At 37.8% G+C, this 27,559-nt stretch overlaps 1 protein-coding gene across 4 annotated transcripts; it reads right to left on the reverse strand.

Moving 5' to 3' along the window:
• Positions 1 to 27,559, reverse strand: TRDMT1 (tRNA aspartic acid methyltransferase 1). Of its 4 annotated transcripts, none has more exons than XM_065731325.1 (11): positions 27,511 to 27,559; positions 19,343 to 19,452; positions 16,930 to 17,006; positions 15,959 to 16,030; positions 12,715 to 12,780; positions 11,212 to 11,281; positions 10,239 to 10,322; positions 9,464 to 9,828; positions 5,638 to 5,695; positions 4,510 to 4,639; positions 1 to 550 (listed from the first exon to the last, which is right to left on the reverse strand). In XM_065731325.1, the coding sequence occupies exons 3-11, from the start codon at positions 16,965 to 16,967 to the stop codon at positions 450 to 452; spliced, it is 984 nt and encodes a 327-aa protein (XP_065587397.1). In that variant the 5' UTR covers positions 16,968 to 17,006; positions 19,343 to 19,452; positions 27,511 to 27,559; the 3' UTR covers positions 1 to 449. The 4 variants fall into 4 exon arrangements, with proteins under 4 accessions (XP_065587397.1, XP_065587395.1, XP_065587394.1 ...); XM_065731323.1 differs by lacking the exon at positions 27,511 to 27,559 and adding an exon at positions 27,231 to 27,332 and having other exon boundaries at positions 9,464 to 9,660; XM_065731322.1 differs by lacking the exon at positions 27,511 to 27,559 and adding an exon at positions 27,231 to 27,332.

Below are 27,559 nucleotides of genomic sequence, written 5' to 3' on the forward strand. Positions count from 1 at the left end.
ATAATAAATCTATTTACAACGTATTGCCAATATGTACAGATGAAAACATTTTACATGCAGAACCTTGTCTTTGCATTTAACTAAGGCAGCTTTGACATTTACAGCCTTTTTACATTGCACTGAGAACAGTTTTAATATAAAAGTGTTTTCTCCATTTTTATTGAGATACATGTAATTTTTTTTTCTTCTACTGTTCACTTGTGAAGTAGAACAAGTATCTAAAAGGAGCAATTAATTCCTGGAAACTTCCATTTCAATAAAAAAAAAATGTCTGGAGGGCAAATCCACCATGACTGAAAGGTATTTAAATACATCAGAACTGTTTAGCAAAATATCTGGACATATATTTTAGTTTGCTCTGATTATTTATGTTTGGCTGCCATTAGCTTTCTCATGAAAGACTTAAGTATTTTCTGTCACCAGCCCACAGCTGTCAGTCAGGTTCTCAATTATCCAAGCAGAATGGAGATCAGCTTTGCCACCACATGTACGTTGAGGCTATTTCCCAGAAGACGGTAGCATTGCTTTATTGACACTTTGTCAGGAAAGCCTAAAATAAAACAGTACAGTGTCATTAGTCTGGGTTTATCCCTGTCTTTTTGGCTATTCCTTTTCTTCGACAAGCAGTTCTTCAATCAGTTATCAGAAATTGCAGTTGACATATAGATTTCATACATACAAAAACACATTCCCCTAAAGTTCACAAATTTATAAACAGAATTGTACACTGCACAACTGCTACTCAAGAGAAAATGCAGAGTAATGTAGACACAGGAGAAAGAAAATAAGATGACTCTACAGGTGTACTAAATGTATTTCATTATCATATCGTAACTTCAATCTGAGGTCCTCTAACCAGTCATGGAAAATTCAATTAGTCTTACATTGCAAGATACTATTTTAATACAGATATTTTAATATTTTAATACAGATGACATTTTAAACTCCCAATACACCACGTGATGTTATGATGTAGAATATCAATAATACAACAAAAATCATAAAACCATAACACTCGTACAGACCAGGCTATAAGGCTTATTCAGAGGGAGATCAAGCAGCTGAACAATTTTCCATGTAATTCAATGCTGACCTTGTGGAATGCACTCAGAAACACAGACACCAACAAAGTCCTTCACACTGTAAGTGCACTGGCAGAAAGAAAGGAGGACCAGAAAACATTAAACTGTTCCAGGTATTGTGAAAGGGCCGTGTTCTGTATTGAATGTGCAATCAAAGGTGAAAGCTTCTGAAAATTAAGAAGTTGCCAATAGCTGGCTGGTCTGCTGTACCCGTCCTTGCTTGCACCCTCAGCTTACTCCAGCTACAAGCTAAAGAGCATATGCTTCAAACTGACTGAAAGATGAAAAGCAGTGGTGATTCAACTGTTACGGTCATTTACTAAGCTGCTGAAACTTGATCACGTTCAATTATTTGCTCATACCCAAAGAAGAGACACCTAACTTTGACCCTGAGGTCATCACCACCCAGCTTAGCTTTGATGCACAGTCGAAACATATCACAGAAGAAGTAGTGATATATATACATTCTGAAGTGTTCAGAGCAACTCAGAAAAATCCTTGTCCAGGGAGAGCTCAGGAGAGAAGATGGTGGGATAGCTGCTGAGCCAAGGGTGGGAAGCTGAGGAGGAGGTGTCTGGGAGGAATTGTTCCATCCTTCTCTGCCAGTTATTAATGCCTTGAATATGAACTGCTTCAGTAAACATGTTTTCTGCCAGCTCTAGCCATTCTGCACAGCTTCTCAGCGCTCAAATTTGGGCAGCCATACTTCTCCCTTTGGAACAATCATTTGCATTTCCCCACACAGACTTACTTAAACAGTTTTCACATTGTATCACCAAATAAGGTACAGAAACTACATATTTCAGAAGAGTATATGAAAATAAATGTGCTTTCGTGCACATACATGCACATGCTCAACAAGTTTATCTGAATAATTTCAGAGTTTCTCCTTCTGCCTTTTGGCAGCTGAATACCATCATTCATTTTCAGGGCTGTTTCTTTTTTCCCAAACCATCTGCCTGTTTACATTATTTTGCATCTTCCATCGTCTTGGCACAAGAGTAACCTACATCAGGACAGATTTAACAACTCATACCAGAATGCTGGTACTTGCTGTGCAGATCCCACCATCACATTTAGGTCTTGCATGCTACTTGGCGATGCTGAAGTCTCCACCAGCCTGCTGTTTGTTACTTTCTTAACAGCTTACACACATTGCTAAGAGTTAAAATGGAAAAGGCCTCGTGACATCACCCTCATGAAGGCAGGCCACAGGTGCAAGAATGCTCTGATTGCTTTTAATGATATTGCCATGGGACCCATGATTAAGACAAATGATTGCACGTTTTTTCATTGACCCACAGTGCAATTACAATTTATGCGTTACGATGTTAAAAGCACAAATAAATCTGTTAAGACAGGACAAAGATTTTAGCTCTGTATCTCACGTACTGGAATAGGCGACAAATCTGTTAGAATGTAGACACAATTATGCTGTATTTAGACACAACTGTATTTCTTATAGCAACACTGTAGCTGCAGCTAGCAATATGTTGGTATCTGTGACAAAGCCTCCTGGTGCTTTTCGTTCATTCAATTTTCAGCTTTCATAGTTTTCTCACTTCTTGAGCAAATAGTTGCAGTGGCACAACTCTAGACTTCCTGACACAGGAAATTTCAGCCAAATTGTTGCTAAAGAACATAGAGGCAATGGAATTACAGCATCTGTTCATCTGAAAAGTCTACACTTCACAACGATTTGAAATTCAGTGTGGAAGAAATGCAATCAGTGACATTGTAGCTATAAATATAGCAACTTGTAAGTCTTTTCAGAAAACATAGCATGCAAATCCTCAAAAGAAACTCACAGTAGCTAAATTCACCAAATTCCAATCAGCATAGAGATGAATAACACTTCCTTCCCCCCCCCCCCCCCCCCGCATGTACAAAGTGGGAAACATCCAGATTAAAACAAAGGAAAGAAATGTCAGACTTGTGACTCAGTGCACTGGGAAAACCTTACTGTATATATGAATCAGGAGTACATGACAGGGGAAGCCACTGGATACAAGGCTTGTTCATGTGCTGTAGAAGTTGGAAAAGTAATATAGTAAAGAAGCAAACTACAAGAGCTGTAAGGGAGGTTCCACCACTAAGGCAGAAGGGTCTATCACTGCAATCTCTCCCTGGCTGCTGTGCATTTCTTTGGTGACATAAGACAAGTTTGCTAAGTGAGCACTCCAATTCAGAAGCCTGACTTGTCTTGCGAGTTCAGTTGTGGTTTGCAGAAACATTGAAGCTTACAGCTGCCCTGGAAGATGAGCTCTGAACAGAGAAAGCTTAGTATAATTCCAAGTGCTCTGAAACAATAAAGGTCACTCAAGCTCATAGTCATCCAAATGTAAATCTCTGTGTGCTTTGCTTCTGTCTCTATCCAACACAACCAACACTAACTCTGGTACACCTCTTAATGATATCACAAAGACTGATTTAACATTCGAAAAACACTAGCTATTATAATGAGCACTGTGTTTTAAAAAAGAGAAAATGGATAATTCTGTGTTCAAAATGGAACTTAAACATTATGATATGCCAATCTAGGCATGTCTAGCCCAAGTTTCTTTACAACAATCCAAGACAGTGTGGAACTGAGAGATGCTAAGAAAAATGCTATCTCCAAAAAGGACAAATCTACAAAAGAAGGCAGGCTATGAAATACTTCTGCACACTGACATCTAACTCTGCATGGCACATTCATGAAAAAAGTACCAAACAAGTAAGTTTAGCAGTGTCAATTCTAACTATGCAACCTTGATAATGTTGTTTTAATGTAATATTTTTGATGTAATTTCAAGGAATAAATACAAAACAAAAAACTCTAAAAATACAAAAGAAAAAAAAATACACGCAAACTATCAGCACTCCTCAGAACCTGAAGCCACTCAAGAAGTTGAAGGAATATATTACAAATTACTCAAGGTCACTGGTGTTTAGGTATTGCTGAGAGACAATAAATTGATCTGACATGATGGCAGCAGACCAAGTTCCCTAGCAGACAATAACAGCTCCATCTCCTTGACTTTCTTTGCTGAAGAGCAAGGAAAACTCCGGCGCATTTACTGATGGCTTAATTCCAGTTGACTTGTGTGCAACATACTGGAATCGCCCTGTCTTGCTCCTTGACTCCTTTGCCTCCACAAAAACAGAAAATGAAGTAAATGACCAAGAGTTAGGACTGCCTTTCTGAGAAATTAGACAAGACTTAAAGAATCACTAATTTAAGGGATGTGTTACTTCTAAACAAAGAAGCATTTGTACACTGTGAAGTTATTCCTTTTCTATTACCAGGTGCAAATGTATGGAAGGGAGCAAGCAGCTCAAATAGTGAGAACCAAGACATGCAAAATAAAATGCACACATTATTCCCCAAAAAAACAAACAAACAACAAAAAAAAACAACTACACTGGCATTACTGCAAGCACATACCAAATTCTGGAGGGAATCCATGCAGATTTGCTATTTCTCTTGGAGTAAAATACCTCAGTTTTAGTGTTGACAGTTTCATAAGCTTCCCTTCTTCTGTTAAGTTCTCGATGTGCTTAAACACTGATTCAAGCTACAAAGAATATCCAAAACAACAGGTATTACTGACACAGACAGAACATGAAGTCACATCGTAACACTCACATCACAGCAGAGCTTTTCTTTGATTATCACAGTGCCAAAGTCAATTTGAAAGCATGTTAACTGTTCTATTTTTGCTGCCAATATGTTAATATGAGAACTGACAAGAACAAAGTCAACGTTGCCATGAAGTAATTCATTCCTTCTTCCTCAACTTTATAAGCCATACCAATACTTGATGAGGCAATCAAAGGACTATAAACATTTGTTAACAACAGAATATCGTCTTAATATAGCTCAGCGTTATCATACATGTATGCAAGTTTAGTTATACAGATGCAACTCAGCTGTTCTAACATATTTGCTTTGAGATTATTCTGAATTCCAAACTGAATTCCTCCTATGCTTAGAAATACCTTACAATATTAGTGAGTGGCATGGAAGTGCAGGAAGAAATGACTGTATGCAAAATACAATGTGTGAATAGTATCCTTGGATCATAATTCATTTGTATGTATTTTTTTTAACCTTTCCCTACACCACTTTGTAGTGAACTCAGTATCCACAGCAGAAGTTTTCAAAATACTACATCCTTCTAGGTAAATAATAATTGTTATATTAAAAGATTTTAATATTAAACATTTGACAATGGTTACCAGCTCATGTTTACAAAAACATCCTTAGAATCACAACTTGGCACTGTAATTAGTCAATAGAATTAGCCAATTCTAATATTTTCACACTGAAATGTTTTCACTGTGAAATCTCTCCATAACAGTACAAATAATAAAGTAACAATTCATTCTCCACAAAGCGAGGCACAGGTATATCTTGATTCAAATAAACTGCTGTTAGGAAATTCTAAGTACATCAGGTAGAAACTTAGTTTCCATAGAAGCATTTTTGTTGTAATATTCAGAATAACAAAGCAGAAGAGAAACAAAACAAGTTTTAAAACAATATTTCTCATATTAATCTATACATGCTTACCTGTATATCTACTGCTGTCTGTAGAACTGAGCCTGTCCCTTCTACATAGTGCCCATACCTTAACAAAAACAATCTTAAATGAGTATTTTCATTGGACCAAAGTACTAACAACTGCAAGGATGCATGAGCTTCATTTGCTGTAATTAACAAAAATTACTTCTGGATTAATAAAGGAAAAGGCCTTGTTATCAACAATGCTAATTCTTGAAATACAGAAGCCTCTGAAAATAACCTCTGGGGATGAGTCTGAAATCAATGCACATGGGTTTAACCACGCTAATGCCTTATAGAAGGAAAGGAACTCAAGCACATCATCCTCAGAAATGCCCATCTATATTGCAAACATTGATTTTATACTAAGGCAAACTATGTGAAAGGCCAAATGGTGCTAGGGTTCTAACTGGCCAACCATATTAAAAGCAGGACCATTAAGCATGATCCTGCAGCTTTTCAATCAATCCATCAGGAACAAAGTAGTTCAGTCAGATTTAACTTTTGCTTGCTTGCAGATTTCCCACAAAGGGAAGGGATGGGGGATGGGCTTCTCTGCAGAGAAGCAGAAGGAAACAAGAAAGGAATGCAAAGCAGCATCCAAGTGAACAGTAAGGAAACTTACACCATAAAAACATAGGACAGCTTTTTTGGATGCTTTGTGGTTGATTGCATAACAGTGTTTACTCTGTACTCTCTCCCAGGCTATCATTTAAATATAATCACAGGCTTTCAGAAACATGCTCTGATGGTGTAACTATGATACCAAATGAATATACTGAACAGAAAGAGACCAAATCAAGTCAGTCGCTGGCTTTTGCAACACAGAAGAACTTTGGAAGATCCCCACATCAGACAGGAGTGGTCTCCATCAACTATCAATACACACTATCCTCGAGTTTTCTCTGCATAATGAAGACTGTTGTGTTTCAAGCCTACTAACTCCACAATGAATAAAGGAGTGTTTCACCTTCAGTAAAGACACAGTAACCCAACATGGCTCAAATCTTGAGATTGTCTTCATCTGGAAATGCTTATGAGTAGTTCTGCCAGTATCAGTGACATGAACAGCAATTTTATTTTATTTTTTAATAAAGTACATGCAAATCTTATTTCTGGACCTGAACACTAACACCACACGAAACTGAACTGTAATCATATAATACCTAACTGGTTAGCAGCACACTGAAAATTCCGTAATGCCACATGTAAAACACACAGCACCAAGGAATCCTCATCTTACATGGTAATTAATACTATTTGATCTTACTTTAGATGAACACATCTGAGACAAAATAAATAAACGAGGATAAATTTCAAAGTGGTAGTTCAGAGTTTTGTGGGGGAAAGAAGGTTTTTTAAATGTGATTCATGTTATCTAATACAATCGAGTCTAAATAACTGTCACTAAAGAACTCACAAAAAAAATCTAAAAATAAAGTTGGTACAGCCAACAACACTTAAAAATGAGGACCACCCTATCTTTTCTTTTTTAAATGTGGACAGATGGGCAATGTTAGTTTGAATGTCATTAATTATTATTGCAGCTGCTGACTACAGAAAAATTAACACGTCTACCTTAGACTCAGAACATAATTAAAAATGGGAAATTTTTCCACTGTGAAAAATGGTGCATTGATTTTTGGATATTTCATTAGTGGTTATAATGAAAGAAGCAGATGGCTTAAGAAATTACAGTCTTAAATTTTCACCTGACTCACGATTGTTTCCTTACACCCCATCTTTATTTTGTGAGCTTTTAAAAAAGCTTAGTTTCAAACATTAATATGTTGTTTCCTGGTACATTCTATCCTACATTATGACTCACAAAGAGGTAAGTAATTATCATAATGCTAGAGAGAATTTTTGTAACTAATCTTGCACTATTTCTGATGGCTGCTCGTGTCAAAACAGCAAGAATTTATAAGTCCAGAGTAGTTTTCATTTACTCTGTCCTTCAAAATGGCTATTTTCCTCTTTCACAACTTCAGCCCCTGGCAAACACATTCTGTACAGAAATCAATGACATCTGTACTCTCAAGAAACTCAGCAATCATGTTTCAAATTGTCTAGGAGTCTAAGTTGAAAGGTTCTGCTACACCTCTCAAACATCACATCTGTATTTTGCCCTAAACTCCACCCAGAAGATGCAATGTATGACCAAGGCAGAAAGGCAAACTAAGACACTGATGGAACTTGTTCAAGGTCTCTGAATTAGCAACGACTGAAGGAGGCATATCCAGATTATCTTCAGCACACGAACCCTGCTGGAGATATCTCAGAACTGGGGGAAAATGTTGGCTACCAGAGTGACAGGTAAGGAAGACACCACACAAGCACCACAGCAGAGATTCTCCCTACTACTCCGAGCACTGCTCTGCCTCATTCAGGGTCCTCTTTCCTAAATCTGACACTTCAGAGAACTCCTTGATTGCTTACGGCAGCAATGGACTCTAAGCCTCAGAAAGAGCCCTGGATGAAGTCTGAAATATAACAGTTGTCTGAGTTCTGAGCCATAAACGATATGACTAAATGGAGAACCGTATCAGATACCTTCCTCTCCAATTCTTTGTTCCAAAGGGAACAAAGAAAGCCAGTAAATCATGAGCCAAGAACTACAACTATCCGGCGTGACTCCTCTCAAATCAGCAGAAGGGCGACAGTCACATTTAAAGTCAAATTTCCCACCACTATAGATAGACTTCATAATAACTACCCAGAAGCCTCCTTCAGTGCAACACAACCCAAACTACCATAACATATTCTAGTGAAACCGTAAGTGGACAATTTAAGATCCAAATATAAGAGAGAGACAAAAAATCATTCTAGCCTACGTTTTTTATTTGACAACTTTAGTTATGAAACAGCCCCCACACTACTGACTTCCCCACGACTCAGAACAGTGAGGGCAGAAAAGGCATATATCAATGAGAGATGGAGGAAAGGCTTTCCCATTGTGTGAATTTTGAAATTCTTTCTTCTCAGCTGTTTTATTATTGAAAAGTTGAAATAACAAAATCTCCAGGAATTCAGTTAATTTGATGATCTAACTTCTATAAATAACGATAAAAAAATACCCTGCTATAATTAGCATTAATTCATTAACTAAGTGCTATTTTGTTGAAACATCTTGAGAACTCAAACACAAACTTCCAGGCTCTAATTGGCACTTTCCAGTACCAATGCATTCAGCAGAGAAGCTCCTGATGAGTCGTCTGTGGGATTTCAGAACACTCAACAACCTCTGCCAGTCAATCTTCAAATTCCAAAGCATGAATCAGAAAACTACTAGACAGAAAAGCACTGATCTTCTGCTCCATCAAATGTGATTTGTAATGCTATAACCTAACTGGTTTTATGATATATGGCCAATTCACTGCTATTTTGACCTACACAACTGAAACGTCCAGAGAATCAATAAAACGTACAATGGAGACAGTTTTAATGAGGAATGGATCTGTCACGCACGACACTTTGTAACAGCAGTGACCAATATAAAGAAATTCATTAATGAATCAGTACTATACCAGTCTACTGGAACCATATTTCCACGGGGTAATTAAGCTTCTGTGAAGGTCAGTAACAAATGGCAGTGTCTTTTGTGAATGCGTTTTTGGAGTGGGCACATGATGTTCTGCCAGACAGTTTCATGCTGGGATTCCATTCAATTAGGAAGCATGCTATATAAGGAGATACTTCATTATTTTTTCCTCAGATGCCTGATTTTTTTGAAATAGCTCTTTTTTTTCTTCATTTTTCAGCACACAAATGAAAACCCAGTACACACTCAAAGTTTCAGGACATGATTCAGCAATACACTTTGTTTGCAACTTACCCTTTTGTAAAGCATGTGGATCTCCGGCAAGTGGGTTTCACAATGTCTAACAAGAAAGCGTAGCGTACCAAGGACTTGGGTGCTAAAAAATACTGACTCATTTCTTCATTTTCCTCTTCCAGGAAGTCCTTTATCATTTGAATAGAGGGATCATTGTCTTGAGTATGTTTCCTTACCATTTCTTCTGCTGTTTCAAGCTTAAAGAGAAAGGCCCCTTTTGGCAAGGGTCCCTTCTTCCTGCAGCAATCAGGACCAGTATTTGAATCTAGAATCTCCTCTCCAGAAGGCAAGGAAGAACTAGCTTCATCAACAACTTTGCCCATGGATAATTCTTCTAGATTCTGATCTGGGAATCTTGTCAATATCTAAGAAATCAATTATGAGAAAGAGTAAGGAACAATTTGACAGAGGAAACTGTAGCGACTGAGTACTTCAGAGATGCAAGCAATTTTTATGAAGTTTTCAAAACAAACAAACAAACAAAAAAGTTAGCAAGGAGATAAACTAACCAACAGTGATAATGATGGAAACAATTGCTAATGATTGTCTTTACAAAAAGATATTTCCTCCTCAACTGCTTTAAGGCAATTAAGCCACTGACATGCATTTCAATCTTCAGAAGACATGCCATCCAGACCAACGAAAAAGGGACAGAATTTAACTTTTCTGTTGATATCCCTTCTCTAATCCATTCATGTCCACACTACTGAACTGAAAATTTAAACCACAATCTTCATTAAATCAAGAAAATTTGAACAACACAAATTAGACTCACCTGACCAGGAACATGAAAGAAAAATGGCTCTTGGTGAAGCTTTGCAATTAGAAAATACCGCAGCCTAGAATTGGGAATGCCAAGCTGCAAGCAAAAAGTCCACGAGCTTTCAGTCCATGCGACAAACAGAAGAAATGACCTACACTCTTGTAAAAGGTATCTATTATTATTTACAGTAATAAAATTATTTCATACTAATACATTTTGCCTCTTAAAGGATATCAAAATTAATTGATAGTAACTAAATACTTGTCATGAAGTATAACTCCTACACCTAGGTAACCTAAAGAAACAAGTAGGTATTCTTTTTTTCTCATGATTTTGATTTTCTCTGTAAATGATCAGGAACATAAACGAAATATTATCTGAGGAAAGAAGAAAAATGAGGCACATCACTGTTTCCTGGGATGAGTACTGCTTGTTTTCTATTAAAAAAGGTTTCTCCTTTTGTTACAAGGAACTATAGGACATCCAAAACAAAATGAATGTACAACTGGTTTTCAAGTTACTCTCTACCATGTTTTATCAAATATATACGGTACTTCACTGATCCCATTTAGTCCTGCACAGTCTGGCACCTGTCTTAATTCTTTTCCAGTTGCCAAGGAAACATGCAAACAGAGGCCCTGCCCCCACAAATGACAAAGTCATGTTTTCTGTGCTAAAAAATCACAGGCATCAGCAGTTTTGAAACAATGAGGCTCCTGCAGAGAAAATCCCCTTCTTGTCATGGTTTATGTTCATGCTTACTTTAAAAAAATGGTGGCAAAAAATGCATGACTACGATCACAATAATAACATCAGTAAGATTATACCAGTGTACCGATTGAGAAATCAGTCATGTCAGGTGACTCTCACTTTCAGAAGCTCTGTGCATCACTCTCTTTTCTAATAAAACACATTATTTTCAGATGCCTTAGGACTCAGTGTTGTTTGAATAGTTAAATAATCTTAGAATAAAATTAATACTCACACAGGTCGGAGACAAGAGAAATTCTTGGTATTTAAATCCACAAGTTTCTAGTGTTCTCAGAAGTTCATTTCTGGCAGTGAGAAGAATCGAGAAGCAATTCATAAGACCTTATAAAACCTTTCAGCTCTTTTTATCCAGAGTGAAAACACATTAAATGTAATGCCTTAGGTACCAAAATTTCACATTCAGTGAAAGAATCAGACAGGGAATTACACAAATAAAGTAACTCGTTTCTGAACTTGTAGAGACAACATACAAAATTCAGTGTTACTGCAGCTAAAAATGACCACTACAAATTCACAAGTACTAACACCTACTTTGGAGCAAACACCTCTGAAATCTTCATCTCTAGAAGTGTACATCTCCAGGCATGTGTGCCAGCAAGGGAAATGATAAAAGAACTTCCTCTTCATTGTGAATTATAAATCTTGACAGTAAAATCAATACAAATGGCTCACTGTTTCCCTCTGTTCATGCACATGACATCAGCTAAGCCTAATAAAGTGGTTAATTAAAAATGTGTGGATTTGACAATAAAAGCAAGGTTGGACTATGCTCAGCAAGCATTAAAAAAAATCACTGAAATTGTGGTCTTCCTGAAAAGACTTGTGTTTCCTATTCCATGCAGGCTGTATATATACAGGCTATATGTGAACCACAAACTGTGACCCATATCTCACACTGTATATGTCACTGCATCCCAAGAGAAAGCAAGCATTCTGACCAGAGTGTTTTCTGAGTTACAACCTGTTCCAAACACCGGCCAGCAAGAAGCAGCCTCAGGAATCTCAGGCTCTCCAGCAGCAGTCCAAATCTCCAACAGGACTGCTGCATTCTTTAACCAGTGAGAGCTGAAAATGTCTCCCAGCTGCCTGCCACATGCATTAAGAAGCATGAAGAGAGCTGACTGCTCTCTTGATTTAAGAAAAGCAAGGAAAGAAATGAGAAAAGACGACTAAGTCCCCGTCTCCTCGCAAGTGAGGAAAATGGCCCTGCTGTCATTAAGTAATCTTATCACCAACTTCCCTCTTCCACACTTCTGACAAAAGTTATACGCAGATTTCATACTCTCTGTATGAAACATTTTATAGCAACAGTGATTCAGTGACAACATACTATCAACAAAAGTACTGAAAAAAGCTACTGCATTTTATTGTGATCTCAGCACAAGATACCAAGAGCTCCTGTCACGGGTAAAATCCAGAAACACTCCTTGAAAAATAATATTGTTCCTTCATAAAGGATGCCAAGTCATCAAAGAAAAACAGTAGAGTCAAGTTGTAGTCTGTTTTATCTGCTTAGAGAAATAAATAGTTATTTATCCAGCTCCTTTCACATCCCAAGACTTTAATTCCCATATTAAAACAGTATCTTTAACCCCCAGTTGCTAACTGTGCAATCTCACAATTTTCTTCTTTTAAATTTTAGGAAATAAAAATCCTGCCTTATCCTAAGGAAAATGTCCTTTATTAAAAAAGAAACCATGTATAAGTTAGATCTTACCTGGCAGATGAGGATTCAAATCCTTTAACATTTTCTAAAAGTAGGTATTTTGGAAGCTTCTGAAGCCTACAAGAAAGAAGAAAGTATCAATAGATCAGGGTTACAAGAAGTAAGCTACACAATATTTATCTACACATTTGTTTGGCTACAAGATCAAAATATTTCTATACCAGCTGTCAAATGTCTAACATCTGTAAAAAGATGTACCTCAACTTCCAAGGTTGCATAGATCAAGGAATTCCCATATGGATTAGAAATGTGAACTGTTGGTAATTCCAAACAATAGCAAAAACCACTTTCATTCAAATGGGCTGCTGTACCCACCTGTACCCCATGCACATACTTTTGAGAACATACAGCACTGTTCATTTCCTAAAGCACATTGTTACTACTCAAAGATTAAGTTTGAAGTAGAAAAGAAAATTATAGGGGATGAAAAATACTACAATTTACCCATGGAACAGAAAACTATTTATTTATTTGAAGTACTTCAGTCTGAAATCAATGTTAAAATACCACATCTACATTAGTGGTAAAGCAACCACAAATGATTCAGATTCAAGTGACTGGGAACATCCACTGGCATTAATGCTCCACTAAGACTAACATAGATACATGATGTCTACCACACACAAGATCTCAAAACTGTGTACAGGAACATTAATGCCAACAGAGAGTAACTCCAGGTTTATTTAAGTCAGGAAGTGATTTTGGACTGCACTGATGTAAATGAGCAGAATTTGTTTTGGCAGATTCTTAACTATCATCAGTTACAGAAATTCACATAAATAATTCCAACGTTTGACAAGAAATTTGAAAATGTACTAATACTGCAGCAAATACAAAAATAGTGAAAATAAAACTGAAATTAAAAGAAAAAAAAAAGTATCAGCCAGACCCCCCTGGACAGGAATGGAGAACACATCTGTTGGTATGTTTATCCACACTTAACATCACCATCACCTACTGTGAAACTTATTTTTGGAGTAATGAATCCACAGCAGAGCTTGAAGCACTAAAGCTCATACAGGATCAACATGTCACAAGGCAAATAATCACTATACAAAGAGTATGTGTTAAATACTTGGCAGGTTTTAACATCACTGATGTCTCAGTAAAATTAACAAACACTCAAGTCTTAGTATTACATTTCCCTGGGTTATGGTTTGGATACAATAAATAGACAGTATCTAGCCCATCTAGGCCAGCATTTGTGTTCACTGGCTGGAGGCTGAAAAGATTTCCCAGGTGTTTCCAGATCCTGAACTTGGCCTTTCTGTGCCTTTAATATTTGCATCCCTAGGCTATCTTTGAGCCTAATTACAGCTATGTTTTGTTGAAAATGGAAGAACAGCCAAGGAATGAAGAATTTTTCAACAGTTTTCACAAATTGAATGCATGCTATATCAATTTTGAATGTGAAGTGATAGTTCCTATATTAAGAATTTCCCTTTTTAGGGCTGAAATACTCCCCGTTCAACGTCTGACAAACATGTCTTCTTCAAAACATACACAAACACTATCTCAGTAAAACATAAATCTAATGAAACCAAGAAACTAAGCAGAAATTAACCATCTTGAATACATCACAGACAGCTTACAGTAACTACTGCCTTAGAAACAACCTGGCCAAGGGTGATAAGGGATGTCAGCATGGGCTGTTCAGATAAAGTGTCTCAGCCAAGCCTGGTTCCTCTATCATCATGACAAAAAAAATATGTCCTGTAGTGTCTAAATCATTGGTTTTGGGAAGGAAAAGTCTCTGCCCTTTATCCAGTTAAATTCACAGCAACCAGGAAGAGATACCTTCACACTAATGCACAACAGTGTCACAACAGCAGCCCTACTCTTAACAACTGCACCTCAGTCCACTGGAAAGAAATAGGTAAGGATTTCCTTAAGGATAAGGAAGGTACTATTACTTTGACAAATGTATACTACCTGATGCTTTTAATTCAACATTTTAAAAAGTCAGCCAGGGGAACTGACTTTTTTTTCTTCAAAAAACACTTCCACAATTTTCTGAAACTCACAGGATTTCCCTATATATATGGGGAAATCCATCTAGTAGAGGATACTACTATATATATCCTCTACTAAATGTGGAAGAGAAACAATATTCTTTCTTTTAACCTGTTATTTATCTAAATGAGCTACAGAATCTAGTGAAATGGCTGTTCTGTGTTCTCTGCTACAGATTCCATAGGTGATCTCAGTCAAGCCTCTCAGCCTTTCTGTGTCTATGTTCTTGATCTGCTGATGACAAGGGCAAAGCAGAGCTCTCCCTAATGCTGCCAGCTGCAAAGCTGGTTCTGGAAGAAGAACGAAGAAACTTACCCTAGTGCTAACAGTAGACTGAAAGAAAAGAATACAGGAGCATGGTGGTGGGAAGAGAAAGACAGACAGACCTCTTTCCCTTCCCCTCCACTTCTGGAAGTTAGATTACTCAACTGAGGAACACAGAGAGAACAGCTGTCCTTGATTATGATAAATAAGTGTCTGGTGGACTGGAACTCGTGGAAATTTTCAAGCTGATGCCCAAGAGACATCCCAAACCAAAGGCAGAGATTTCTGCAAAATAAATCCCCCTGAGAAACTTCTTGCTTGCTCGATTCCTCTACAGAGTTATCCAAAATGCTATGCATCTCCTCCCCAAAAAGACTACAAACATTACTTGGAACTGATTTTTAAAACTCTTAATAAGAACAATTTATGTCAGCAATGAACACTTTGTTTGGATTTACTGTTTCTAATTTAATGCATGAATAACACAAATGAATTATGGCTGTTGTATTAGGAACCAGTCTGACCAGGCAAAAAGAGTAGATGAACACAAAAAAAAGAGCACTGTTCAGACAGAACAATGCTATTTGAAACTTTTAGTATTACTGCTGGAAACGAAAGACTGTATCACAAACCAAAAAATACAGTGTCATGAGATAACTAGAAGGAGCACCAGAAAGACAGAAAAGACTCTTCAAGAAAGAGTGGAAGGGGAAAGAGGATGTATTGTATTGTGTGGCCAATATAATGCTTTAATGAAGTCTTCAAAATATTACTTAATGACATTAGTAAAATACAAGTATAAATTGGTTTTGATCCCATGAAAAGAAATGAGTAATACAATAAGACATTAGCAGTATCCCCATAAAACATTATAGATTATTTATCCTCCTACAACATAAAATACCAACTTACTAACAACATCAAGAGCTTAAAAGGTAAGGTGGAAGTTAACTTGTACCTTGGGAGAATATCAAGAACGTAAAGAAAGCTCTTTGTCCGCGGATCAGATACATCACCTTGTAGGCCAGTTCTACAAAATAATAAAGAAACAACTGTGTATTACTTGGAGCAGACTGCCATTTGACTTATGTTTTTCTACAGAATGCTGACAGTTTTTGCTTTCGGTTCTGAAAAGAGATTTTGCAAAATCATCATGTCCAGACATGAGGCAGTGTCCTATGAAATGCCATCAGGAACGAGTTATCCCAGATAAATAATGACAGGACGAGAGGGAATGGCCACAAGTTGTGCCAGGGAAGATTTAGATTAGACCTGAGGAAACGTTTTTTCTCTGAAAGAGTGGTCAGGCACTGGAATGGCCTGCCTAGGGAGGTGGTTGAGGCACCATCCCTAGCGCTGTTCAAGAAGCGTTTAGATGAGGTGCTAAGGGATTTGATTTAGCAGCTTAGTGGGTAGGGATGGTGATAGGAGGATGGTTGGACTAGATGATTTTGTAGGTCCTTTCCAACCTAATATATCTATGAATCTATGAGTGTGACCTGGAATATTGAAACTCACATCCCAGTGTGCACAGCACTGGCATTATGGTCTTAGCCAGTTAAAAATATTAATCTTATTAATTTATTTATTAATTACATTTATTAAAATATTATTATTTGTTTTATTATATTTATTAATGTCACTGTCAGACAAACAGTACTGTGAGCAGAACAGGTGCTTTAATCAGTCTAATCAATTATAACTGAATTAAAACACACATTCTAAGAAGTATCATGAATAATTAGAATTCAAATTGCTGCATTTCTTCCAGTTCAGTAAAACCTCACAGTGAATACAGCCACAAAACAGTTGCTTAGGGAGATAAAGATATAGACAGATCAAACATCAGAACATGCTTGAAAACATTTTCTCTGTAACAATATAAAAACAGCAAAAACTGCACTTTTCTCCAAAGAGTGAGGTATCTACCTGGTAAATGGCTGACAGGGAGGACTCATCAGAATCATATCAAAAGATAATCGGTCAAATTCTTTCAATGTTATACCCTGAATAATGGAAAAAGAAATAAAGGAATGTTCAGAGCTGTGAACTGTACAAAACTATTAAACCCACCTTCAGACAAAACTATCCCATTATGTCCACAATATGTTCCACCTTGTAAAATGCTCCCTAACCTCCATTTTAACCTAATAATTCCAATCTTTTCTACCTCAGCAAACCATACAGAGGAAACAGGCATTGACAGCCTTGAAAATGAACCCAAGACACCAATGATATCAGCATCTATACATAACACTGAGGTTTTTCATCTAATCATTCTTTTAGAAGAGGTGTAGTAGTAGTTAATGGTACTTCAGTAATCACATTAAAATACAGTAAAGTTCTCTCTCACTATCCTGTTCTGAAACAAGTATCATTATTTAGACATTAAGTCTTTGTACATAAAGAAAATATTGGTATAACCAAAATAGATTAAATAAACAGTAGATTTTTTCAGAAGACGAAACACCTACATGATAAAACACAGATAAGCCAAGACATAATATCACAATCTCTAGGTTAACATCACAGATAATACCATGGCACTCACTCAGTGCTTCCAGAGATGTGTGTGTCAGCATGGAACCAACAATCAAGCAGTTATCCTCAGAATTGTATCCTACTTCTACCTCACCTACAGCAAAGCTGTTCAGAGATTAAACACTTACACATCAAAAAGTAGTTTACAAAAGAAATAAAAACAGATGAAAATAAAAGCTCGTTTATTTATTTATTTATTTATTTATTTATTTATTTCCTGGTAACAGAACACCTTAGGACAAGAGTGACCTGAACTAACTCTCTTTCAGAATATATGAATACATGATCTTTTTTGCTTTGTTTTGCAGTCTTGGTGTGCAAGGTTTTGATGAACTGCATTGCAGAGCACAGCTGTGAAAATTCACTGTGGATTTTGGCTATGCATGAGGAAGCAGGACTCTTCTACAACAGCACACTGAGATCATCATCAAATTTTTACAAAAATACAGTACTCATTTACTAAATGCATATTGAGCCAATGTTTACTTTCCACTGGAGGAAAAAAATGACATATACATATCTACGTATTTTAAAGAAAGAAATATTTATCTTAAAAGAGACAAAAATGTTTGCTTAATGGCAATTTATGAGATATGTTAAACACTTAGATTATAACCCATGATTTCTAATTCATCATGCACTCAACAGAAAAGGCTGTATGTGGTATAGCTTTCAGTTAACCTTAGACAGCTGTGTTTTAACTCTCAGGAGCTCATAGCCAATGCATCCTGTGAAATTTACTTCATTCTCGTTTTTGCAGAATAAATATCGCAGCAAAACCGTGGCTGAAAGCAATTATCTGCAAAAACATTTCTATTAAAAGAGGAAAGATTCTGCAGCACAAATAAAACCAATTGTTTTGGTGTAAGTTCTTCTACATTAAATCCTAACAGTAGGTCAATATATAAAGGGGCTGAGAAAAGGACTCATCAAATAACTGTAAATGAGACAAAGAAACCACTGCTTATCGTATTTTGAGGCATACCTACAAAGTGTAACATAACTCTCACAGAAACTAGGCAAAATTTCCTATATTTTTCAATAAATTTTAGGAAGGTCTTACTGACTGTAATCTGCTCTTCCCTACCATGGGAAGATAAAGGCAATCTTTCCTCATCTTTTCCCACATAAGACTGTAAACTATCATTAGTCTGCTATTACTGAGTGCTGAATAAGCAGCTAACCTTTAGCCACCTTACTTAAGCTGATATCTTAAAACAAATTCATTATCTTACTGTCATGTTGTAAAACTGCAAAAGAAGTATGCAGTAACTTCAGCAGGTAAAATCACATATTAAAATAATAGAGGGGCAAACTAGATAAGACACAACTGTAGCAATTTCTTCTCTAATAATTTGGTAAAGAGACAGAATTCCTATAACATTTGACCTACTGAGCCCACAAAAAAAAGCGAGATATCTAGTTTATTTTCTGTGTTTTACTCAGATCAACTAGAAATACAAGCAAAGCCACGACTCAACAGATTTAATGAAATTCTTTCAGAACACTTGAAAATATTATTTTTAATCTAAAAATGTGTTTTTGTCATTCCTTCAGAGCTGGTAAGCATTCCACCTGACATTCATTTTAATGCAGCAATCAAGAGTTCCAGGAATAAGATCTAATTTTAAGTATGCATCTACTTCAACAAGCATACAGCAAATGAAATGACAGTTACAGTAAAACTGCTGTTCTCCTAGCACCATTAATTAAGTCTGTCTGTTTCTTCTTGGTACTAATATGGATTGGAAGACAATCTGCTTCTAGAAATGTCAGGCTAGAATGAAAAGTCATTACTCACCTCAATTGTCTTTGCCCATAATGGTGTGCTGGGAAAGTTGTGCTTATAAACTTCATTGGCAAGAGTGTTCACATCCACAGCAGCAACAACTTCTGCACATACGCAGCTTTCTAAAATCAGAATAAAATTGAAAACTGCAAATTCTATTTGTTACTCTTGAAAATTAAGCTTGTTCAGTTGTATTACAGCTACGCTCAAAAGTAAGAGAGAAATGACAAAATCTAACTCTGTTGTGTTGCCTTTAAAACTTCGCATGAAATATATACTGTGTTACTAATTGGATGGCCAAAACTTCTCTCCATTATATATCCAAAAAGGGAAGCTAACTGCAATTTTTGATTTGTAGACACAGTTGCACATAAATTCCAAACAGATTGTATCTCACAATGCTCCCACCCGCAGGCACCCTCTGTGTGACCAAGTTCCCTCACTATAGGAAGGCAGCCCCAAGTCAACCTGCTGAGTCCCATAGCTGCTGCCTGTGGCACTCTAGCCACTGACAACTAGCACGATATGTAATGTATTGACTCTACTCACTGTGAGAAGTAGTGTACCTCTAAAATACATCTGAGATATGCATACTACTCCAAAGGTACCCAAAGAACTTTTGTGAGTGTATTCTCCATAACAACTTGGGCCTCAAACCCAACTGCTGTCTCCTTTGGGTCCAACATCTCAAAATACCAATGGTTTTGAAAGACATTTAGAAGCTCCTGATCTCTTGATATCAAACAAAGCATTTTGGGACACTTAGAGTCATTAATGGAAAAGAAGAAAGCACAATAATAAACCTGCTGACAGTTAAGAAGAATACAAATAAGCATGGCTAGTTTGTATAGTAATGAGTTCTACAGAAACTAAAGACACATAAAAGAACAGAGTTTATTCCACTGCTCTTCACATTATTCATTACTTTGAACCACTATACCCTCACTGAGGCTTTCTGTTAGAAAGACAGGCTGTGGTCACAGTTAGACCTGCAGGCAGAAAACAGCCAGCCTACCTCCTATGATATACGAAACCAACTTCAACCACCAGGAAACCTACATTATGGTCACTGTCACAAAGCCCCCATTGAAACACGAGCCATTTTAACAAGGCTTGAGCAAGCCAAAAGAAACAAGGCAAAAAGCCATTTGCCTTCAGGTAGCCTCACGACATACTCAAGTGACACATTAACAAATGACCTTATGAGACATCTAACGAATTACTGAGACCCAGCTAATTATTTACAGTTTGAGAGGATGAAAAAACAACTTTATAATTTTGAGTGATGCAGTTACCACCCATCTGCTATCTTTTGCCATGCATGTTTTCAAGGCAATCCTATTCAAATCTAAGATGAAAGAGAAATCCTAGTATTGCAAAGGTTGTAGTAGATGCCTTAATAAAGATTGGTCTAATTGTCCTGTGTTTGTGGAGTGCAACAAATGACAAGATGAGCAAGAGTTTCTACAAGAAGATTTAGGGATGACCCACTAAGGGACAACGTATAAACCATTATTTGCAGTTACTGTGCTGATATTCTGACCATAAACTGTAACCAAACTTAAATACAGGTGTACTCACAAGGACAACAGAATTCCTACACCTGAGATTATGGAACAGGTACATTAACACTGACATCTAGTGTGAAAAGAGTGTCACCTTCACAGACTGACTGCCTAAACAAAAAAAAGTGAATTCAAAAGCTCATACTTCCCCCTTCCCAAAACCAAGTTACAACACCTAAGTAATGGAAACAAACTTCAAGCACTGTTTAAGAGACTGCACTTCTCATTTATTCTCTCAGTTTTTGAAAGTGCATCATCCTGACAAACAGATCCTCACCATGCTCCAGGCACACCAGAAGGAAAAAAAAAATCAAGAATTTCAAATTATTATGTAAATTCACACAGTTTAAAAATGACAGTGGGAAAAGCAGGCGGTGTGTTTTCCCTGGCAATTCATGATTCAGACACTCATCTTTTTTTACTCAACTCAATCTCCTCTTTCATATATGCAAGAAAAAAGAAATACCAGGGATTTGCAGGAGGGGAATTCATCAGACAATGCCTGGAAACCCTGAGAGAGAGCACACAGCTAGCAACTTATTGAAGCCCCATGCAGCAAAACATTCTACCTGCTGGAGATGGTTGCCCACGTGTAAAGAGATAACAACTTCTCCTGAACAATTCCACCCACCATAATCTTTTTGCTATTCCAAGCCCTGATTTACTGCTCAAAGCTTCTCTTTTTCACTCAATAGCAGTGGCTCATTTGGGAGTTCCTGTTACAAAACAGGCTCCCTCTAAAGCTGATTAAGTCTACTTTTTGTGGAAATACTCTAGAAATGCACGAAGGACCTCAAGCAAACAAGCAGATCTCACACAACAAACCTAACAATGAAAACTTCTTGAAATTTTATACAAAGTGAAAATGAAACAACCTTAAACAAATCTTCTCATGAAATTTAAATAACTTTGATGTTAAATTGCGATAGTCAATTTTGCTGTGAAAATTACATATATTATTTGAAAGTAACTGTTAAGACTATGTCATAGAAAGACTGAGAGCAGAGTCTGCACAAACAGAATCAAGATTGCTGTAAGCTGCCTCCACTGACAAAAAGTACAAAACCAACTGAAAAATATGAAAAAGCCCCTGAACTGCTCAATTAGGAAGACAATGAGTGAACTCTACAGAATATATAGCAAAACTTTAATATTGAAGCATACATGGCTCTAGATGTCAAATTCTCCAAATATAGCCATTAAGAGGACTGTACTCCTGCAGAAAAGAATTTAGTTTTAGGCAGACTAAAGACAACACACATTTTCCACATGATACTAATTAGTTGCTGGAATATCTGATTTGCACTACTCCTCCTCATCACTGCCCTCAAACCAAGACTGTGTATTTCTGAGAGATGTCAGAGCTCAAAAGGAAGCCACAGGCCACAGGGAAGTTACTGAGGGAGTTGTCACAGCCTGTTTTTAGTCCTCTCATCTGAAATCAGGTGAACTCAAAATTCTATCGTGCTGTTAGAAACACACTGATTTTGCACTTGAATTTTAAAACCTCCTGAATAAGTATATGAGAAACTCTGTAACTTAATATTTATTATTTAATTAAGTTGCAGAGGCAGCAACCAAACTTTGGGTAACAGCACTTTGTTTTTTAGTATACACAATGCTTACAATCTGTTGTAGCTGTGTAACATCCACTGGTGTGAAAGGGATGCTGCTGTAGTGACTGAAAGGTGTGGCATCTGAAACAAAGGGAGACAGGATGCCTGTGTTAGCTTCTGATTTGGAAAAAAAAAAAAAAAAAACCAAAAAAACAACCCAGAGGGTGTCAGCTTCCAACTGAAAAGAAAAATTCAGACATTACTATATCAGTCCTTTTCCACTGCAGAATTATTGATTCCTTTTGTCGTGCAGACTTTAAAATTAGCATGGATCCGTTTATATTCACCCTTCTACTTATGTACTAGACCCATCAATGTCAGACAGCATGGTGTTACACCAAGGGCACAGCCTGGCAGATCCCACTGCGCTGCAAAATCAGAGTCAAAATAATTATCTACTCTAACAGGTATATGGAAACAGACGGAAAAGGGAAGATTAGTCACATATTGTGTCAGTTCTGTTTCCCTTTCAAACAGACAGCACAGAATTCAATTCTGAGTTGTCGGCTCATGGCCTAAATGATTAGGTGGAACTGCCTGGGACTGCAGTTAACACGATTATCAGCAAACCCGATCCTTGCTTCCTGCAGGACACTGAGTAACTGTTTTCCACCGCTCTATTTGTACAGGCTTTGTTCATGCACGGCCATAAAAACTATCTAAATTCACACTCCAGCACAACTGGCAGCATCCTGTGCTTACAGAGCACTATATTTTAGGGAGCTATTAACATCACTGCTAAGTGCACTTTCATATTTTATGCTCAAAGAGCTTCTTCATGACCTGGCAGATTACAAATGCTTGTGGCAAAGACCTGGAATACATTTTTTCATGGGAAAACTGCCTACATTAACATGCCATTTTAAGTTTCCTTTGGTTGGGAATGAGTTAGTGCAGACTGTTTGTTTGATGGAAAGTTGCTAAGGAAATAAGCTGAAGCAATAGATTTCCTACAAATAAAACAGTATTTTTCATTACAGAAACCCTGCACTTTGTATACAGACAAAACATTCATACATATGCATATAGAATACTGCACGTTTAGACATACATGATCTAAAACATCAACCTCTGCAAACCTTGCAATGCTTGGAGCATAGGATGGGAACGAAGAAATACATTCCCACCTCTGCTGCCTCAAGAGATGCCTCTCACTTCAAGAGAATGAACATGAACAGACTCCATGACTTCTGATGTTAATCAAGCTCAACTTTCCAAATTTAGTCTTTTTCCATGCCTTCCCTGTTAAAATTAAGATAATGCTATAAAATCTGAAACTAGGAATTCTGCATATGTTAGACTGCCTAAAGCTAAAGTACGAGCACGCAGCTAGGCAACCTTCAAGATTTTTCTTCTCTGCCTTTGGACCAAAATCTAAATCCACAAATAGCCCTTCCATTAGCAAACTGATCCAACCACATATTAATAGTTTGTACATCAACAGTATGTAGCAATAGAGGAAAAGCGGGATACAAACTTTCACTCATTTATTAAAATTCAGCTATTTTTTAGCATAGGTGAGAATAATCCAGAAACCAATTGTGTAGTACTTGTTGCCAAATGCATTCTACCTTGGTGACAATTGCCAAAACAACAAACCTCCTCATCCTGCAAACTCAATTATATGCCACCCTAAAATAAAGTTTTTAAAAGATCACATCCAAAAATGACATCCAAGTAAAAAAGGCAGCAACAGATTTCCTGGAAAATAGCTATTTGCCAATTAAAAATGCTGACAAACAGGCAGACAAAAAAAAAAAAAAAGAAAAATCAAGCAGGCCCAGTGCTGCTGAACATAACCAGCCCAAATGTCAGCCATGTAACACAGCCAGTAACCAACACTGAGCTAACCTTGCCAGAACTGCACAATCCCTGCTGTAGAACAAGCTTTCCTGGAGTGGCTGCACTCAAGTCTTCTATGTTCCCTCTCTTTTCTAAATGATTCTGTTATTTTTCCTGGCTCTATAGATTCACTAGAGACCACACTAAGAAAATAAAGTGCTACACATAGCATTCATCTCTCATGTATCTGGCTTAAAAAAGCACTGGCACAATGAAGGGCTTTCTTTCAAGCTTCAGATTTATACAAAAAAAAAAAAAAAGACTGCTAAAAGACATAAAAAAATGCACCAGAGACCTCTTCAGAACAGCATGGTTTCACGTACATGTATAGGCCTAAAACATATAAGAAATCCTATTATTATCATACAGAAAGTACTTTCAAAGTGACATTCACTTTTCTCTGCTTGATTTCCACATAAAAGCAAACACTTAAATCTCCCTCGACTTTACTTTCTTCCTCCATAAACTAAGAAAACTGAATCCAGATGTCTAAAAGACTTAAAAGGACAGCACAGGAGATCAAACCATCTGACTGTATCAGTATTCTTGAATGCAATTCAATTCATCAAAACCAGTTTTATACAATGGCCTCCCATCAAACATAAAATTCAGTGCAAATTATATAGAACCTTTTTTATTCTGTTGCCATCAGTTTTAACTAGACTTTAATTACAAGATTCTCATCTTACTGCAAAGAATGTCTTGGTTAGTTCCTTCACTCTCCAAACTACACAAGATGTAAGTTATATATGCTCCCAAGCCTTCACCCACAGAGTAAATATCCTCTGTGGCAAGGATCAAGCAGTCTATCTGTTGGATACAAGCTTACAATATTCTGGCAATCTAAGGTTGCATGCACTGCCAACATCATCATTCTTTTAAGTATTTTGTTGCATTGCAAATGATCTTTTCCTAGTTGGGGATGGAGATGGCCACAGAGTATCATGCCTGCCATTACAATTCATTAATTACTGCAGAACATCATGTCATTCACGAGATGCCTGTTATTATGTTAAGATAACACTCAGTAAAAATCTGTTACACACACACAAACACCAGCGTGTGACAAAGCACTGAGTAAAGGACCAAAGTATAGCCCAGGTTTCAGGAATCAGTCCACTTTCTATGGAAACTGTCTGTAACACACAGATAGCTCCCCCCACTTTAAGAAACAACACTACTGGAAAAGTGTTACCACTCTTTTCACTCCACAAAGACTCCTAAACCTCCAGTTCCATACAGGAGAAATATTTTGCTTTTAATATTCAAAGGATAAGTCTGGAAGTAATGAAAATGCATTACTATACCAAGTGGCTAGGATTATTTACAGTAACAACAGAGGTACCTATTTTGATATGCTGGGCATTTTTACATCTTATACAAGTGCTCTGAAAATAATGCCTCCTGTTTTATTATGATAGGCCCTTATGGGCCCAGGACAGCAGAGGTGGATATTGGTGGTTTGGCAATAGAGGTTGAATTTTCCTGCCAATATTCCATTATATTTGATTGCTGTGTGACAAATGGCAGCAGACAGGCAGCCTGTCAAATTGTCCGATAAGAAAGTGCACAAGTAGTAATAGTGTCACTGAACACAGAAAAAGTTGCACCCACTGACATTCATCACCACTTGCTGAACACTGACAGAGACCAACCAGTGGATACAAACACAGTGAGGTGTTGGTGGGTGCATTTCAGCAGCACTGACTGTGTGTCACCTTCACTAGGAAAGACTTTGGCAAGTGTGGCACGCAGGCTCTTGTTCACTGCTGGTGAAAATGCATAACTAGTGGTGGTGGCAATGCTGAAAAATATTTTTTTGACAGAGTAAATTCTCAAAAACAAACAGTGCTATTGTGTTTTTCTATCTGTTGTAGTTTCCGTGGAAATAAATAGGACACACTAATTTCAAAGCAACCTATACATGTGATTGTGTGTGTGCATACATATACAGAGAAAGAGACAGATGGAAGCACTCAAACAGAGATTATTCACAAGGAAAATGTCACACCAATAACTGTGAGTACATGACTAAATAATGTTAAGTGGATTCTACCATAAACATTAATATTTCACAGCTTCCTAGGAGAACAACATAAGGTAAGCTTTCACCTGATGTTTTCATGAAAATTATCTCTGTAACAGAAGGGTAAAAAAATTTGAAGGACTGTAGTTGGAATTAAAATCATCACAGTTATTTTTGTAAGTGCTGTAGATTTGGATTGAAACCCACACTTAGAACAGCAACAAAGCCCAGATCAATAGCCCTAGCTCAACTTTTCATTTGGGGAAGCCAATTCACTGATGGTCTACAGGACTTGGTGAAGGGCACCCAGGCCATAGTTTAAATAATCCACAGAAGTCAGCTCCAAGTTTCCCTACACCAGAACAAAAACAAACAAACAAACAACACCTTGGCGCATCATCTAGTCCATACTCACTATATCAGCTCAAATTCTAAATAATTTTTTTTTCATATTTAGAAATTGTCATACCAACCTCACATGGTCAGGCTTACAACAAAGCATTTATCAGCCGTTCACCAAGCAACATGTGAGAACATGTGGTCTGCCTGCACGCCTATGAGCACCCTGGCTAATTTGAGCATCAATCTGCGCGTCCCACACGCAGCACGGCTGAGCCAGCAGAAGACACAGCACGTATTAACTGCGCAGCATCACCGCTCTCCTGGGCAGACGCGGGACCACGGATCCCTTGCCTCCATCCTGGAGCGCTCCTGGGTGCACGGCGACAGCTTCGGGGCCCGGCCTACAGCCGCGGACGCTAACACAAGCACGTCACCAGAACCCCGACCAATCTCCCTTACAACTCATCCCCGCGGAGAGGAGCGGGGCTCGGGGCCGGGCTGCCGGGTACCTTTCAGTGCCTGGTGCATGCCCCCGATGCCGCTGTACAGCTCCAGCACCCGCAGCGCCGCCATGCCCGGTGCATTGCACGGCTCTCCCGCCCGAGCGCCGCACATCCGTTCCGCCGCTCTTTCGTTCCCCCCCTCCTCCTTCGTTCATGGCCCAGCAGCTCCGTGCCGGCCCCCGCCCACGGCGCGGACGCGGAGGAGCGCTTCGCTGTGGCACTGCTAATTGCTCATTAAGCTCGGGCCCTGCGGGCGAAGTCACCCGCTGAACAGCCTGTCCCTCACCTGCGTGGGGAGGCCACGCGCGGACTGGTTGGATCAGCAAAGGGCGCAG

The sequence above is a fragment of the Cyrtonyx montezumae genome, unplaced genomic scaffold, assembly GCF_038088225.1.
Source record: "Cyrtonyx montezumae isolate F1298 unplaced genomic scaffold, pur_monq_1.0 scaffold_14, whole genome shotgun sequence".
NCBI classification, from domain to species: Eukaryota; Metazoa; Chordata; class Aves; order Galliformes; family Odontophoridae; genus Cyrtonyx; species Cyrtonyx montezumae.